The sequence below is a fragment of the Scomber japonicus genome, chromosome 17, assembly GCF_027409825.1.
Source record: "Scomber japonicus isolate fScoJap1 chromosome 17, fScoJap1.pri, whole genome shotgun sequence".
NCBI lineage: Eukaryota > Metazoa > Chordata > Actinopteri > Scombriformes > Scombridae > Scomber > Scomber japonicus.
In genome coordinates, this window is record NC_070594.1 from 13,573,371 (window position 1) to 13,590,862 (window position 17,492).

Below are 17,492 nucleotides of genomic sequence, written 5' to 3' on the forward strand. Positions count from 1 at the left end.
CCTTTTGTCACTGGTTTATTTATACTTGTAAACATCAAACAGAAACAACAGCAAAATCAAGAGCTGACGTCCTTCCATACTTGTGATTATCGTTTCTCTTACATCGACAAGTTAATTTACAATGGTTGTCATTGGTGTGTCATGATAATGTCAGTAAGTAAAAAATATGGAAATGAACCAAGTTTCATTCCTCTGAATCTCATCCACACGTAATATCAGATTACTTCCTGCACCTGTCATGCTGTTGGTGTTGGTTCAATCGCCGTTGAAATCAGTCATGACAGGAATCCTATCACAGTTGAGTCTTTATGTAATTATGGGATAAAAAGGTATCGATTCAAACCAGAGGGCAGTATTAGGCTGAGTCGACTTGTGCCACAAAATGCTGCATTGTGCTGTGTCTGGGAGTGTCGGGATGAAAAGTTGGAGCGCTGTCTACTACATTCTGTTCCAACACCTCTGGGATGTAAAGCACATTCGTAATTTCCCCCAAACCACCGCCAAGGTAATTAAGACATTTCACCGTCTGTCTGTAAGAGCTGGGGACAAGAATCATGTTCAAAGTCTACAGATTGTATCATTTAAGTAACAGGCAATGAGACTATAATAACCCCACCTCCTGCACATTTCGTTCTTTGTTATAATACAGTATGTCCAGGTTACTGCATTCAATACCACATGAACATTTATTTTTGTCTTGAGATATACAGCATCTCACACAACTAAACATTTTTGTACATGAAGTCATTTTATACATCTTTGTGCCTTTCATCAAACTTTGATCAAAAGTCATTATAAAGAAGACTTTGATAGATTATAAGGTAGAAAACAAATGTGAAACGTTTCCCAAAACCCTGTATGCCTGCCTTGCCCCCAAATATAAGAGGGAAGCTTACAGGTCTCTCAATGGAGAGCACAAACGCTCAAAACAAGGCATTAAATCCCTGTCTCTTCCATAACGGGCCACAAATCCAATTCAAGAAAACAAGAGAACGCAGGTCATAAACTCCAAATCATAAAGTGCTCTCCAAAAGCCACTCAGACCTGGAGAGCTTGTCCCTGGCCCGGTGAATGTTTGTTGTGCTCTTGAGCTGCGGCAGCTCTCCGCTCATCGACAGGCTCCGCTTGGAGCGCAGACTGGCCCCAGTTTTGGGGTAGGCCACATAGCAGCGCTCTGTATATGAGTCTGCATTAAGGGAGTGCCTGCGGTTAACCCTGACACCCCCTGCAGGCACAGTCATGTATTGTCGAGGGGCCTGGTGGGGCCTTGGACCCCTTGGAACAGCAGTCCATTTGGTGGGCTGCCCGGGTACAGCCAGTGCAACGGCAGTGGCTATTTTTACCTCTGACGAGTTATTCCGATTCATGTTTTCAAGCTCAACATCTGCCTGAGCCTCAGCCCGGCGGGACTCTGAGGGTTTTGGTGGAGCACTGGAACGTTTGGGCCTCGGAGCCCCCGGGGAGGCCGGGTGCCAGCTGTGGCTGGCAGCAGAGGTAGACACAGTGCAGTCAGGAACAGAGGGTTTGGTGGTGGCTACCACGACTGGTGGTCGCTGCTTGACCGTCTCCGGGGGTGGCAGGGCAACTCTGAGGCACTCCTTGTCATTCTTCTCTGGACGCAGGACCTGCTTGGAGAGAGACTTAGGAATCCCACATCCCTGCAGCTGTCCATCACTGCTCAGTGACCGAATATCCCCCATCTCCAGAGCCTGACAGCAGAGGAGACAGGTATGTGAAAAGAGAGAGGAATGAAAGTGGTTTTATTAGACACCCGTGTTTTAATATCAATAAAATTAATTAACAGAAAAAGAGCAAAACAAAAGGTATAATGCCAAACTGACCTTATCTACATCTCCTTGGTTACACACCCGGTAGCGCACAATGAGGAAGATGATAAAAGCAAGCACTGAGGCCACAATAATCCCTCCAATGATAACCACAATGGTACCGCCAAGAAACTGGGACTGCATGAAATGGCACCTCAGGTACTGTGGCTCGGTGGTGAAGTGGATACAACCGATCACCCTGGTGGCTGTCAGCGAGGTCACCTGGTCGTCGTAGATGGCCAGAACACACAGATCATATTGTGTACCAGCTGCCAGGTTGTTTACGAGGATGTTCTTACTGGTCGGGGGTATCATTCTATGAAAAGAAAAGCTTTGTGAGTTCTGTCATAGATTAGAGAGGGTTAAATGAAAGGAAACAGAAACAAATCAGATTATCCATCTTATTGTTTTGTAGGGATAAAATGACATGACAATCATTTTTCTCTCAGCAGGCTATTTAAGTCTGTCTAGGCATAATCTTTTGTGGCATTTGATTTGTTCTCTCAAGCATCATTACTGATAAAAGGTTGCTTTCAGTAGCTGGGAATGCATGATGCCTCTGTTTGTTCATAACATCAGGATTACAAGCTCGAGTCTCTAATGTGCCCCCTTGCATTCAGTAGCTGCTGCTGAACGACATATGTGTTAGTGACTTGGAAGTTCATTTAAAAAAAAAATGGAGCATGTGCGACGATACTATCATATCACAGTGATTAGCACAAAATACAGAGTGAAAAAGGGTAAAGATGAAAGAATGCCGTGTATGTCGGTTTCTCAGATGGGCATGCCTCTGATGCTTTTTGTAAAACACTGGCTGATTTCTCTTTCATCTTGCTATCTGTCCACAGCTTAGTGCTGACATTCTGTTTGGATTTTGTTGATTAAGCATTATCAAGGTTTTGCACATAGTAACTGATACACTGAGGAAAGGGGGGGAGGGATTATGAATCGAAGAATAAAAAATCAGATACAGTGCATTAGTCTGTCTTCCTTAATAGACACCACAAATAATCATGTTGACAGTCAGGTCCAGTTCTTAATAACTACATTTCCAAGGGGATTTAAAAAATGAATGTAGACTATAGAGGTAAAACCACGGTCATGGGATTTTTAATAATATGCTTCCAATTATCATACGTTTATTTGCATACATATTCAGATTTAAAAGGGACATATTATGCACATTTTTAGGCCTTTATTTTTAATCTAGGGCTTTATTTGAATATCTTTGCATGATTATTAATTTAAAAAACTCCTTATTTATCTTATACTGACCCTTTATGCTCCCCCTCAGTTCAGCCTCTGTCTGAAACAGGTCATTTTAGCTCCTGACAATTTAAAGGGAAATTCTGGTATTTTTCAACATGGACCGTATTTTCCCATCATTTTAGGTCTACATGACTAATAGGGACAACAATTTTTGGAATCGGTCTAGTATTGAGCCCAATCGCTTCAGCCATGAAAGGGACTGCAATGTAATCCTTACATCCACTGAAAGTAAACACAGGAATGAGCTGCCTTCAGCTTACTGCGTAGGGAACTATATGGGGCAGTTTGCACGTTGTTTTGGTAAAGGCTGTGGATAGCTCAGCGTGAGTCATGATAAAGAAAAAGTAACTTAGTAGATTAAATAAAGTGTTTCATGACAGGAAGTTTCCAAATTGCAAGGATAATAAGGACATGATACACACTGTGCAGTTTTCATGGATTACCTCTGGACGTGTAATTCCTCACACAGTTACGTGTTGTAATCACATTTTTCATAAAGTGTGAAAGCTGAGTGTTTGGACCAGCCAGCCTCGCTGTTTTCATCCACTTGATTCTGTTGAGGTGAAACAGTCACCAGGACGACAATGTTGATAAACGCTGTAAATCCATTTACTGTAGTAACAAAACTGGTATTAATCTCTTCTGTGGATACTTTGCAGAAAAAGTTTTCCTCTTCACTCGTCAGGAGAGCGGCATCATCAGTTTCTCTGAGGTAACATCATTGTACGTTGACTTTGCTGACGGTCTTGTTGCCTCTCTGTCCCCATTCTTCATTTATCATCTTTCATTTGTTTTGTCTTATCTCCTCTCTGTATACTGCAGCTCAAATAAATACACTTGGCCAGTCACAGTAAAATGACTCATGATCATCCTCATAATAGTCCGCAGGATAATCAATCATCATTGCACTTAGTTTTTTTAGTTTCCTTACAGTCTAACTGAGGTGAGAGTCAGCCTCATACCTGTAAACAAACTAGCAAGCGTGGATGAATATGTGGGTGGTTCGGTCAGACGGCAAACTGTCCCATATGCAGTTCCCTATGCAGTTAGCCATAATGCTGCTATAGGGGGCTAGTTCCTGTATTTACTTTTGTTGTCAGACACTTTTAACCCTCACATACTGTTCATATTTGGGCATTTCACAGTATCCCCTCATAGTTAGTCTCTATACATAATTTTGGAACCATAAATCATTGATGAACACCTCATCAGTCATTTATAAATTGGTAGTTAATCCTTTATTAGGTTTTCAGAGAGTAGAGAGAGTGTTACTTTTTATGCTTTTTGTTGATGGAGAAAAATGATTTGTAACCACACGATACATGTTATATAACACTGGAGTGCATGAGACCTTCAGTGAATGATGATGATGGTGAATGATGAATAAACAGTATTTTTTTTAACATTTTTGAATGGTGCTTTTTGAATTTTTAAATAAAAATGAGTCAAACACTGTATCAGCTGCACAAAAACATTTTTAGAAAGTTGAAACATTTCTTTTTTGTATATTCTGAGTCACATGAGGATAAGTCATCAAATAAAGGCTAAAAGAAAAGTTTTTTAGGGGTTTTTTTTCACTCAAATGTAAAATGAGTCAAATTAGACCCTAAACCAGGGGTGTCAAACACTGAATAACTTTGTACTAAGTATAAATATTACAGAAAAATAATTCAAAATTTTCACCACAAATGTCATTTACTCTGACATATGATGACTGACTCCGTTTCAATAAGAGACATAACATAAGATATTTCATGTCTTAGGTAAAATAGGACATGATATTGTGTGATAGTAGCAAAAGTAGTAAAATGAGTGGTGTAAAAAACTAAAAAATACACTCTCTCTCTGCTCCATGCTCTCTGAATAAGCTGAAAAAAACAGACACAATATTGTTCATAAACTGTTAATTTTTCACAGTAAATAGATTATTTATTACAGTAAAGATGGTTTTACTGGTTTGGCCCACTTGAGATCAAATTTGATTGTATGTGGCCCTTTAACTAAAATGAGTTTGACACCCCTGCCCTAAACAAATGTAACGGACTCAATTGTACCCAAGGATTTCATTGTAGCCTGTTTTGCGGCTGCCAGCTGAAGTGATGTTGCTCAATGTGTAAACAAAGCTTTCACAGCAGGTTGAAGCCCTGGATTTTGACTTACAGGTGGTATTTTTATATAATTTATGTTAACCTCAAGGTTGAGGCTCTTTAACATCCAACATCATAACATTATATAAATAACAGAAAACCAGAAAAAGTATATATCCTCTTTAAGATTTGTTTACATTTTGGTACTTCGAATATTTCTGCTTACCTGTATACCAGCGAATCATCATAACTCCCATTGTATTGGATCTGGAACATGCGGATTCCTGGAATACTCCTCTGAAAGTTAAACTTGACCAGAGCAGACGTGGACGTGGCCTCAGCAATTACTACTTTCTTCTCCTGGCTTGTCTTCGCATTCCCCAGGGGCACCCCTCCTGTCTCAGCCCCAGTCTTGGTCACTGTGGCGATATCTGATGATCCGGGGTCAGGCTCCTGCTCTGCGATTGTGTTGTTGGTGATATGAGGGAGTTTAGCAATGACCAGATCCACCGTCTGCTGGGCTTCGCCAGCTGGGTTGGAGGCCACGCAGGTGAAGGAACCTGGAACATAAACTGATTGGATTATCGCCCTCACTGATATCTATTATAACAGATAAGCACTGTGGGCCACACATGCTTTGTGCAATGTTACAGTTTCATTTGGCAGACGCTTTTATCCAGGGTGACATACACATGAGAGTTAATACAACACAAGCAAGGATCTAGTCCCTTGAAAACAGCGTGAGTAAAGCTGCAGTAAAAACATATCTAATCATATTTAAAAGAATAGTTTGAAATACATCATCCTTTCTTGACAAGAGTTAGATAAGATGATATTTGTCTGTTACAATTAAGGCTACAGCCAGCATACGGTTAGCTTAGCTTAGCACAAACACTGGAAACAGTGGGAAACAGCTAGCATGTTTCCAAAGATAACAACATCCACATACCAGCATTTCTAAATCTCACTTATTAACATTTTACATACATCCCAAGTATAAAACACAGTGGTGCTTGTGGTTACCATACAAGCATGATTTATTACATCACAACTAGTTAGGAAGCTAATCATGGTCCAGTATACAAGTGCGATGTGGAAACTTAAAGACTCCAGTGCTCATACACTGAATATGGAAGCAAGAGGTGCAACTGGAGTATTTTTTTACTTGTCAAAATCATATCAAACACATATTATTATTCCATTCACAGTATTTCTATTTATCTTAAAATATGTCTAGAGGGGGTCTTTAAAAGTCTGAGAATGTACATGAACTAAGCTCAAGGTGAAAAAGTTATTCTTCACTCCAGTGTGACTTTAATAAATGTGTGAGCCAGCGCTCTTCCATAATCTCAACTTTATCACCCAACATAGACAAATACTTCAGTCCTATAGGCCTCTGTGCACACAAACAAACAACTAATTTTGTTCAGTCAACAGCACAAGCACAGCCACTGGGTGTAAACAGACCTGAGTCCTTGACAGTGCTGATGAGGATCTCCAATGTGCCGTCAGTGTGGACCGCAGCCCTGGAGGAGTTGGACATAAGGCGTCCGTCAGGGGCGATCCAGTGGATGATGGGGTCAGGGTCGCCCCTGGCCTTGCAGCGCAGAGTCACACTCTGACCCTCCAAAGCTCGCAGCTCCTGAGGCAGAGGGAGGCGAAGGCAGTTAGTGAGAGGACCTCAGCATATGTTAAACACACAGGCACACTGATGACTACACTACATGAAGCACTGCATCCAAAAAAACACTTTGGGCAAACAGTTGTCTCTTCAGTATGAATAGGTGAGATATTAATGCCATTACTGATGAGGTTGTCTTTTATTGCTTTATTCCATGTAAATACAATCAGCAATTGGTCATTATCATGATATTGAATTTGCACGATTATTAAGGCAAGATAATCAATATGACAGCACACTGCAGTGTAGTGTATATGCTGTACCCCAAGTAAAAGATAATTTTCTCAGCAATTATGCAAAATAGATCTGCTGAATGTAAATGAGATGCTATAGCTGTAGTTACTTGGATTTGATCAGATAATTTTGTTTGGATGCATGAATCAAGGCCTAAATCACAGAGCTTTCTCTGTGTAATAAGAGCTTCACCACAGATCCATCATAAACCTGCAAATAGCTTTATTAAAATGATAACTGAAAATCTTGCGACATAACTTCTTGAAAAAACCCCCAAAGGCCACAGTTTGATTACATTTTAAGTAAATCCTATATATTTTACAACATTCAGTTAGCTGAGTGGGTCAGATGAGTCCCACAAGTTTTGTAAGACTCCTCTGTATCGCAAAGCTAATATTTGGTGTGACAGTCAAAGAAAGCACAAACTGCCACCTTGGATTTACTGAGGCACAATCTAATGTTTGACTCAGAGACTGTAACTGTAGCAAGTGTTTTGTCTTACAGTGCACAGCTCAATCCTGAGCTTATACCTGAGAGTGCCTGGTGATGAGAGGAGGCTCACACAGGAACTCTTCTTCTGAAACAGTCCAGAAATAGCGTCCACCTAGGTGCTGCGGGGAAGCACAGGTCTCCAGATCATCCTCCCTGCGCAACCTCCTCAGCCAGAGCAGCTCACAGTTACACCTCAGAGGGTTCCCTCCGAAGCTCAGTGCAAATGACAAAGGCCCCATTATCCCCGAGGTAGCCAGGACCCCTGCTCTTTGGAAAATAGGGTCTGGAGGAAGCTTCTGGAGCTTGTTGGAGGTCACGTCCAGCCTCTTGAGCTTCTGCAGACCAGAGAAAGTGCCCTCCGGGATGTAGCTGAGCATGTTGTGGTCCAAATTGAGGGTGTGGAGATTAGACATCCTCTGGATGGCCACCCATGGGGCACTTTCCAAGTTGTTGTAGGATAAATCCAGTTCTTCCAGGGCTGTCAGGTCATTGAAGGCCCCAATCTGGATATGGGTGAGCTGGTTGTTGTTGAGGATGAGGTGGTGCAGTTTGGACATGCCACTAAAGGTGTCGTTGGTGATTCGGGTTAGCCGGTTGCTGTCGAGGTGAAGGGCTCGTAGGTTCTCGAGGTCTTTGAAGGCATGAGGCGCGATGGAGCCGATGGTGTTCCGAGAGAGGGTCAGGTCAACTAGCTTGGTCATGTTAGCAAAGTCTTTGCGTTTTATGTTGGTTACAAAATTATCCCCCAGACGCATCTCCACCGTGTGCCTGTCGATGTTCGGGGGCACAAACAGCAGCCCCTTTTTGTCGCACAAAGTTGCCAAGTTAGGGTTAAGCATCTGGCAGACGCAGCGTTTGGGACAGATTTGAACTTTGTGGGCCTTCACAGCCATGCCGAGAACTATCAGATACACCAGAAGAGACTCCATTTGGCTTTTCAGTCAGGTTAATACACCTAAAAGAGATTAAGGCAAAAAGAGAAAAAGAAAAAAACTGTAATATGTGTTATCTCTATCAAACTGTAATTTTTATAGCAGGGTAATCACGCATGCACTTAGAAACCTCCTTTAAAAAGTGGAACTGGGGATTCTGCTCCTTAAACTTGAAGCTTTTCATCTACATTTGAAAGACTATCTTTGACAGCTCACAGCCAAGATTCACAGCCAGTCCAGATTTTGCACAGGAAGCTGAACAAATCAATGCCTGAACAAACAATAACTGCTGTGCAATTAGACATGAAATTAACAGTCACCTGTAGACTTGAGAGTAAAACATCTTCAGTAATCTTGTGTGATATTTGTGACAGTTCTCCTTTTTAGTGCCTGCTCCCCTGATCATACTTTTTTTTTGGATATGTTAATGCCAGTCCTTTCATGTTTGTGTACAGAGGGATGAAAGTCTAGACTGACAGTCCAGGGCCTCATCTGAATTAGACTGATATCTCACAGGATCATATCACCAATAGGAAGGGATGATTGGGCCCAGTGCCTCTGTGAGGATGTGCTATGCCTTGCTATTGATTTTCTCTCTGCTCTCTCTGCTGCTACTCTTACTTATGACACAACTGAGATGGGGGGATAAAGAGGGATCCATTTGATGAATCCTGAGACCTTGTCAGGGATATAGCATGTCATAAAACTAAGAAAGTGGAGATCAGATCACAACCCTGCAAGTGCACCACACAATGTATCGGAACGAAAGCGACATTCATGTGATTATATTTAGAAACGAAATTTAGTGTCGTTTTTGGTTGAACATGTAATATTCCCCCCCTCCGGGAGTCCCATTACAGCACACAGAAAGGAACTACAATCCAATCAAACACAGAGAACAAGAGATTCAATCCCACAACTGTAGTAAAAATTCAAAGCTAACCTTTAAATACTGAAGAGAAAGGGCTGATTTATAATTATAGCTTTCCGTGGTTTGCTGGTAATGTCTCCATTGTCGACATTGGGTCTTGGAAAGTGTGCATAAAAATCTTGTCTCAGCAAAGAGCCTGCCAACTGAGTACCTTCATGCTTCAAAAGCCTCTGTTGCACCGGAGCCGTGACACAGAACTCACAGTGTAATAACCTTGACAGTCGGAGTATGAAGAAAATATCATAGAGCAAAGAAAACATCAGACAGTATGGGAGTGACATGCTGCCGTGTGGGGGCATGTTTTTAACTTGAGCAGGGAGTGAAGGGAGCCCGGTGGCAATTTGACAGCTGGGTAAAATGTATCACAGCCTGACAAGGAGGCAGGAAAGAGGGTGCCTCAAAATGGCTATAATAGCAAGGGAAGGGATGATATCATTTGAGGGAGCACGCTGGGTATAACATTTTCATGAATACTGCTGATCAGGTGGCAGTGAATCAATGTCTTTCCTGACCCATTTTTACAAGGGACACCTTTACCAAGTCACACAAGAGACCTGTATTGGCTCGGTTGTTGCTTTCAGTCAGCGGTGCAGTGGTGCAGAGATCTGAACTGGTGAGAAAGTCATTATTAAATTATGTCATGACTCTCCTTAAAGGTGGCAGATGACTTCAGTGTCAAGCAGTGCTGCAAAGCTATGTGTAAAGATTCCCAAGTACCTGCTGTATGTGGAAAGTTTGATATCTACGTCTGTGTGGATGAGTGTACAAAAACTGAGGTGTACACAAGTGTGTGTGTGTGTTTTTGTGTGTGTGTGTGTGTGTGTGTGTGTGTGTGTGTGTGTGTGTGTGTGTGCGTGTGCGTTCATGTTAGTGTGCCAACCAGCTTCTGCTCTGACTCTGAGTGGCACGGCCTCTGGATGTGCAATGAGGCAGAGAGGACCTGCTACTTCCAGACTCGAATGGCGCTGAAGACGTGATATTGATTCACTCTGTTGAAATGGGGGTTTTTTTGCTGCTGAAAACTCAGCCAAACGTGAAGAGAATGGTTGCAACGGTAATCCCTACAAAATTCGTTTTGCGAGGACAAAAGGACAGCCCCTCGCTGCCGAGACAGGGCAGGAAATATCTGTTGCTGTCGCCCTAATTTGCATTTAATTATGGGTGTTCCACGGAGATTTGCATAACAGGTTGCACTCATCAGGTACATGAACAAATAAGTAGATAATCAATCAATGGGTTCATCAATCATGCACTTCATTTTTAAATGTCACACCCCCCAGAAAATCATTATCTTCCACGTTGGGCTGTTCATTATAGTGAGGTGACTTGGGAGGGACACAAATAAACAAGAAAACAGATAATCTACTGATGCATTAACCATAATCTCATTCTTAGTCAATCAATTGTTCGTTTACTACCTCTGAGCAGGTCTTTTCGCCCTCAGAGAGCAGAACAGACTGACAGCACACACCCACACACGCACACCAGTGGGTGGATTTGTGCCTAATAGAGGTAGCTCACTACACAACAACCCCCAGCTATGGAGACAGACATTCATGCGCAGCGGCAGTATACTGTAGGAGAGGATATCTATGGTGTCCCTGGGGCAGTATTCGCCAAGAAAAGCCTTATGCAGCACACTGCATGCCAATTGGCTGGTGAGGTCATGGGGGATATGTTTTCAGATGGTCTAACTTATGCTGGAGCTCATGTGAGAAAGCCTCTGCAATCCACGTCTGGGCAGGGAATCAGGGAAAGCAGCCCTGCGAGAGGAAGGTAATGAGATGAAGTCTGTTTAGTATGCCTCCACGCAGGTCGGAGCGATGGCACATGGCAGCGTCTCGGCAGTGTCTCACCTGGGTTACTCAGGGAACAGCAGCCGGACGACTGCTGCTGCTGCCAAAAATAAGCTGTGTTGTGTCAAGGAGGTAAACTGATGCTGGAACATGGTGGTAAAACGGTATCGACAAAGCAGTGAAACAGGTCCTCAGCCCGCTTGCTTTATGAGACCAAATGGAGCTGCTGCCTCTGCTGAAGTGGATCATATTTTGACAGAGCTCATAGAAAATTTTATTTCATCAGATAAATGCTCGTTGTAGCCAGAGTCCAAACATCCTGATCAAACACTGATGCTGTTATGGCCGTCTAACTAACACATCTGTGTTTGTGAATGTGGGTATGTGCTGTGACACCCTTTTCCTACAGAGTCTGCCAATGTTAGATTGCGATAGCTCTTGGGTGACAGCCTCGATGCCATGGCAACATAGAAAACGTCAGTTTTGGGTGAGATGTAATCAGTGGCTCATTTTCAGATCACCTAATAATATTTAGAACAAAGCGTCCTCTCTAGAGGAAAAGACCTTGACAATTTGGTTTGAGATAACAACTGATGTTCTGGTTGAAGGCCAGACCAGACTCATTGGACCATTTATGGCACAGTGGTGATGAGAAGAAAGGATATTTTACACTCAGCTAATTTTATATTGGATTCGGTATTTGGACTGACTGAATCATTACTGCTTTTTCTAGTCTTGCACATAATAAAAACCTAAATGACTTGATGGAGTACCTTGATATAGTTTAAAATAATTTTTCACTCAGACAAGCTTGTGTGTGAAAGTGTGTGTTAATCTGTGTGCATGCCAGGGGGATAGCATACTAAGCAGACCCCACTGCATCAATAGAAGTGCTGTTCATCAGCATTTACAACTCCCCCTTGTAACTCCAAGTGTTTTCCTTCACACAGTATCAGAAGAAATATGGCGCTACCTTGATATGCTGGATATCTCATGCTCCAGTCATATCTGATGATATGTATCAAGGAATATCAGTCCAACAACAAACACTCCTCGCAGTTTAGTCGCTGCTGTCTTGCACTGAAGCGTGAGAAAAATCTAAATGCTGATCACTGACTTTAGATCTTAATTCCTTCATTGTTGTGACGAGCCCCTGATGTGAGGGCCTTATGACCTGGGATTTTCCTCTGAGAAAAGGAATGCAGAATCCTTAAGCACTAACTCTGAATATCAATATGGCTTCCTGAAGTGAATATTCTCCACAGTGTGGGCCTGCAGGACTGTAGACTTTCAATCTTGCCCATTCCCAGGTGATATTTCAGGTACAGGGAGTGCAGGAAAAAGTTAAATCCCTTCCCATTTTTGTGAAACACAATACTCTATCAAAAGAGCTTTTTACAGCCTACCTGTGGGAAAATAAGAACAGCTGAAATGAAACTCATGATCATTATAACAATTGACTCATTTTCCCTCTTTCAAACACCCTCAGGATCCTGTGCTCTCTACGTAACTCACAGTAGTCTACATGCACACATACATACACAAAATGTGCACTAGCTGTGTGTGTATGAATGCATGCAAGTTTGTATGTGACTGTCAAGTAATCTCGTGATGAGAGCAGTTCTTCGGCAAAAACAAACGCTCATTTTGTGGTGAACAAAAAAAATTTGGGTCAGTGAACGTGGAGCTGGTCTGCAGAACAGCGGTGGTGCTCATGAACCAGATATCACTTCTCTGCTATCAGTGGCAAGGTAGCAGAACTGGAGCTACATCACTGAGTGCATTAACATAGCAGTAAGAGCAAATAGAAGCGGCAAAATGAGGCGTGGGCCTGGTTTCAGTGGTGTAGCAGTTACATTGGTGCCTCAGGCACTCATGAATAATAGGATATGTGATAATTAACACTCATGAGTGACATAAGACAAGACCATTGTACCTCATCCTCTGAACCAAAAAACACTTTTCACCTGTTTTCATCCATCACTTGGCAATATGTTCCACTGCCCACACACTTATCCAATTATCAGTTTTGTTGCTTGGGCTAATTTAGACTTTATCACACCTTAATGACTGACGTGTAATTTGCATATCAGCTCAGGCTTAACCACAGCACAGACATTACACCAGATGATAGCCTATCACTGGATCCTCTGGACTGATAAAATACACAATGAAGCATCTTATCCTGCACGTATCTGAATCTGAGAGCGGGCTGAATAATGTGCACATTAGGCATGATTCTCACTTTCACCTGTAGGGATAAAAAACAAAACAAAAAAAACAGCACACAATGCACCCAAGTGGATACTAAAAATAAAATCGCTATGTTGAAGGATATTTAGAGATGTAGAGATACAATTTTTTGACCTTGCGGTACAGGTCCTGGGCTGGTGGGTTGCAGCCACAACCCCTGCCACAAGGGAAAATCTGAACCTATTCAGATGGGTCCTGAGAGAACTAGCCTACTTCAAGACAATATTGCGCCTCTTGAAAGACACTTTCCCCAAAAGAGTTCAGTGGCAATTGCAGCCCATAAAATATTGAATTTACCTTGCAGATGAAACATCAACCCAAGTCAAAGGAGGATGGATTTGAGCTGATTTCCTCCCAGGAGAGCCGAGAGCATACTGAGTGTCTTGCCTAAAATGGGACCGACTCTGCCTCTTGGAGATAATTCAGGTGTCCCGAAACACGCGTCTTGGCTCCTATAACATGTGACGGCCTGCGAAACCACCGATGCCCTTCAAGAAATCCATGACCATAAAGGACAACTCCACTCCGATCTTCTCACATCGGAGAAATGCGATTCAGCTTCCCCTTTCGTAAAAAAACATACTGGGAAAACCACAACCTGAAGGGTCCCGGTGTGGCTTCTTTGAGGCTGCAGCTGTGCGGGATCGCCTCTACTGCGCATCTGCCTGTATGCACCTCCAGAAGAGAAAACGCCTTTGTAGCGACAGGCTGCTTTAATATCTACAGCGCTGTGAGTGACTGGTGCTGTGCTGAATACAGCCAGATGTGCGTATCGCTTTCACAGGGCTTTTTTTTTTCTTTTTTCCCCTCCCGCCGATGCAGAGCTCAGTGCGAGTTAATCCAGATTGACTGAAAGGTTGCTGCCATAATATACCCCCCCTCCCTTCTGCTGCCCCCGGACTATACTGTCACCCACCGACCAAGCTCCATTTCTGACCAGAGGTGCTGTGCTCGGAATGGTAATCGGTGCGCTCCGAGCTGCACAGAGACCATTTGTGTGCATAGACAGATGCAGTGCCTCCCAGCCTATCTCAAAGGCAGGCATCATAATTTATTCATGTAGATTCAACTCCACTGCACGAAAATGCAGCAGGCCAATAATATTCTCTAAAAGAAATTCAATAAAAAATAAAATTAAAAAGGCACATATATTGTATTTATCAGATGTATACACATAAAGCAGATGAGATAATAAGAGAAACAACGTGGGCATATAAACTAGACTGTTATTGAAAGTCCATCCATTCCTTTAGATAAAACCTTCGGTGTGCAGTGTGTTGTCGGTAAAGCCAAATATAGCAAAGCCTATAGCTGAATATTCCTGCATGTATTACATAGATTATTGGCAAGAAAGTGTTGAGTTGGCTGAAACTGAAAGCCCTGGCTCCCTGTGGGTCTGCTTGGCACTCGACCCATCACTATCTGATGCAATGATACTATGGCCTTTTGTGCAAGTTGGCAAAGTGGTTTGTGTGTGTGTGTGTGTGTGTGTGTGTGTGTGTTAGTCTATTACAGCAGTGCAGGAGTCTTCTTGGAGGGCAATACTTGTAGACCCAGAGTGTTTTCCCCCCTATACTCCCAAGAACAATGACGTACACTGCTCATTATCATCCAGAGAATTACCCCCATGCAGGATTTCTATTGTGGATCAATAGTTTCATCCAGTTACAACACATCCATTTGAGATCAATAGGAATAGCCAGAGCAGTTTAAGCATTTGTAGTCATCCTGAACTGGAATGATGGAAACTCCTTAAACAGTTAATCAAACTGTATATGTGCCCACAAAGCCAGAATATAGTGTGCTGTTATTAGTCTTAAACTGCTGCTATTTGTCTTTGTTCTTTCACTTTCTTTATGGGAGTCAGCCAGTATATAGCCAGCAGATTGAGTTTTTCAGAGGAGGTAATTTTCATGGCAACTGAGCAAATTGGCAACCTGCATAAAATCCTAGTAGGATAACACATTTTTACGAGTCACAACAACAGCAGTGTGGGAGCATTTGTGGGAAGTGAGAGGGCTGTGACCTACTGCAAGTGTCTCATCTTATTGAGCTGACAGCTGGCGATATGAAATGACACTGACATGTCTTGGTTTTCACTGTGCTCCTTTACTGTTGTGACTCATTTTCTGCTCTCGCTGACACGTGTCATTTAGGAACTGCTGGTAGGTGAGGCTGTCTGCCCGTTCGCCTGTCCGGCTCTTCATCTCCAAGAACAGGCCCACTCTGTCCCTCGGAGGGTCAGCGATGCTGTGACTCCACAGGGTCTCTGTGATGCCCAGCAACTCGCGCACACGAGCAGATATAGCCTGCAGAGTGCACAGCAGGGGTTAAGTCCTTTGATAAAGTGTATGTTTACAGTATCTAACCTTTATTTAATAAGCTATGTCTTCTGTGAGAGAGTGAGAATGACTTTCAAGGAGATCTCAACGAGTTTGTGGCTTTATGATAAGAAAAGGTTACAGTGATATGCTCCTAAAAACAAATAAATCAAAATGTATCAAAGGGCTTAGGGGTTTAAATACGTTTTGACTAAATGGAGCAAAAACAATGCTTTACTGAGTCTGTCTGTCCCCAGGATCCTTCATAATCACTTAACACCCACAAAAGAGACCTTGTTTTTAGTTTGATGCTTCTGCAGTACAGCAGAACTGAATACATAAAGATGCTTTTAGCCAATTTACTTCTGACTTTTAGGAGAGAGAGATAAGAAAAATAGTCTCTTTTTAAAAAGAAACTCTGAACATCATATATCTGATACAGCTGATGTGAGGTGTTTGCTGGCAATGATGCTCGGGTACAACACAAATTTTAATTGGATGTCACACTGTTCAAAAGGAAGAGTGCACAAGATCCAGATGAGATGTGCAACTGAGCTGGCACCAACTAGTTTTCTGGTGCTTACAGTCCCCTCAGAGACATTTGGAATACAATTATTGATGCAAGTAACAATTATTCATATTGCTTGTTAGTCTGCTTAGTGCTTTTTTCCCCCATAAATCACAAATTATCAGAGCCCAAATGAGGTATGTCCAACAATGCTTGTTAATTTTATTTACTGAACTGGGCTGCTTAAATGATTAATTAGTTATCAAATTCCAAATAAATTAGGACACACTCATGAAGAAAATTAGCTTTAAAACCAGATGGTAACACTGTGTTGTTAGTAGTGTTATGTTTGAGCAGTCAGTACCATCATTAGGCTATTTTCCTTGAATAATATGAGAGCCTTCAGCTTTGATATACAAAACATGTACACCAGTCTCTTCTGCCTCTTCTTATAATACCTGCATGTCTTTAAAATCTGTGATTCCTAGTCTTGGCAAGTAGACACAATTTACATAAATGAGCTTCCTTCCAGTGATGATGTTCTCCGTGAAACATGCCTGCGAGAGAAATGAACAGTAAAGTCAGAGCATGAAGTGAAGTTAAATATTATCAGGCATTCAGTTATCTTTGTTTAGCCAGGTGAATGTCATAACCTACGGTGTATTGTGGAAATCCTATAGATTCAATCCATCTCGCAACATCATGACAACTCCACCGAAGGAACTCCATGTTGCCTGAACGCGTGTTGCCATGGAAACTGTTACCTGGCACTAGGTGTTGAGAAAGAATTTCCTTCCACTCACTCACAAAAGCGCATTTAAGTCCTGTTATAAAACTTGTTGTAAAAAAATCAAATAAAATAAAATAAAACGTACTAAACTCTTCCTAAATCAACTTCCCAACATTTATCCATACTAAACTCCCTGAAGAAAACGCACTTAAATTGTCTCCAGTCTGTGTTTATGGGATCAGCCAATCAGCTTCTCATACTTTAGGGTGGTTGGTGAATTGGAAACTCTGATTGGCTTTCGAATCGGCTGTGCCCCGCCCATACGACCAGAAATGCCGCACCACTTCCATCGATCTACAAATCATCAGGACCGGTACCTTACACGCACTGTCACACAGCTAATGTCTTGTATATCGTGTGAAAGCGCAGCAC

The 17,492-nt window shown here is 42.3% G+C and overlaps 2 protein-coding genes across 2 annotated transcripts; both read right to left on the reverse strand.

Moving 5' to 3' along the window:
- Positions 1–1,013: 1,013 nt before the first annotated feature.
- Positions 1,014–13,864, reverse strand: lrfn5b (leucine rich repeat and fibronectin type III domain containing 5b). The gene is made up of 6 exons (XM_053336864.1): positions 13,799–13,864; positions 7,628–8,544; positions 6,650–6,824; positions 5,409–5,742; positions 1,842–2,142; positions 1,014–1,709 (listed from the first exon to the last, which is right to left on the reverse strand). The coding sequence occupies exons 2-6, from the start codon at positions 8,516–8,518 to the stop codon at positions 1,014–1,016; spliced, it is 2,397 nt and encodes a 798-aa protein (XP_053192839.1). The 5' UTR covers positions 8,519–8,544; positions 13,799–13,864.
- A 1,598-nt stretch (positions 13,865–15,462) lies between these two features.
- On the reverse strand, positions 15,463–17,124 carry LOC128377327 (sterile alpha motif domain-containing protein 15-like). Its single transcript, XM_053337259.1, has 3 exons — positions 16,988–17,124; positions 16,789–16,887; positions 15,463–15,810 (listed from the first exon to the last, which is right to left on the reverse strand). The coding sequence occupies exons 1-3, from the start codon at positions 17,057–17,059 to the stop codon at positions 15,598–15,600; spliced, it is 384 nt and encodes a 127-aa protein (XP_053193234.1). The 5' UTR covers positions 17,060–17,124; the 3' UTR covers positions 15,463–15,597.
- Positions 17,125–17,492: the final 368 nt, after the last annotated feature.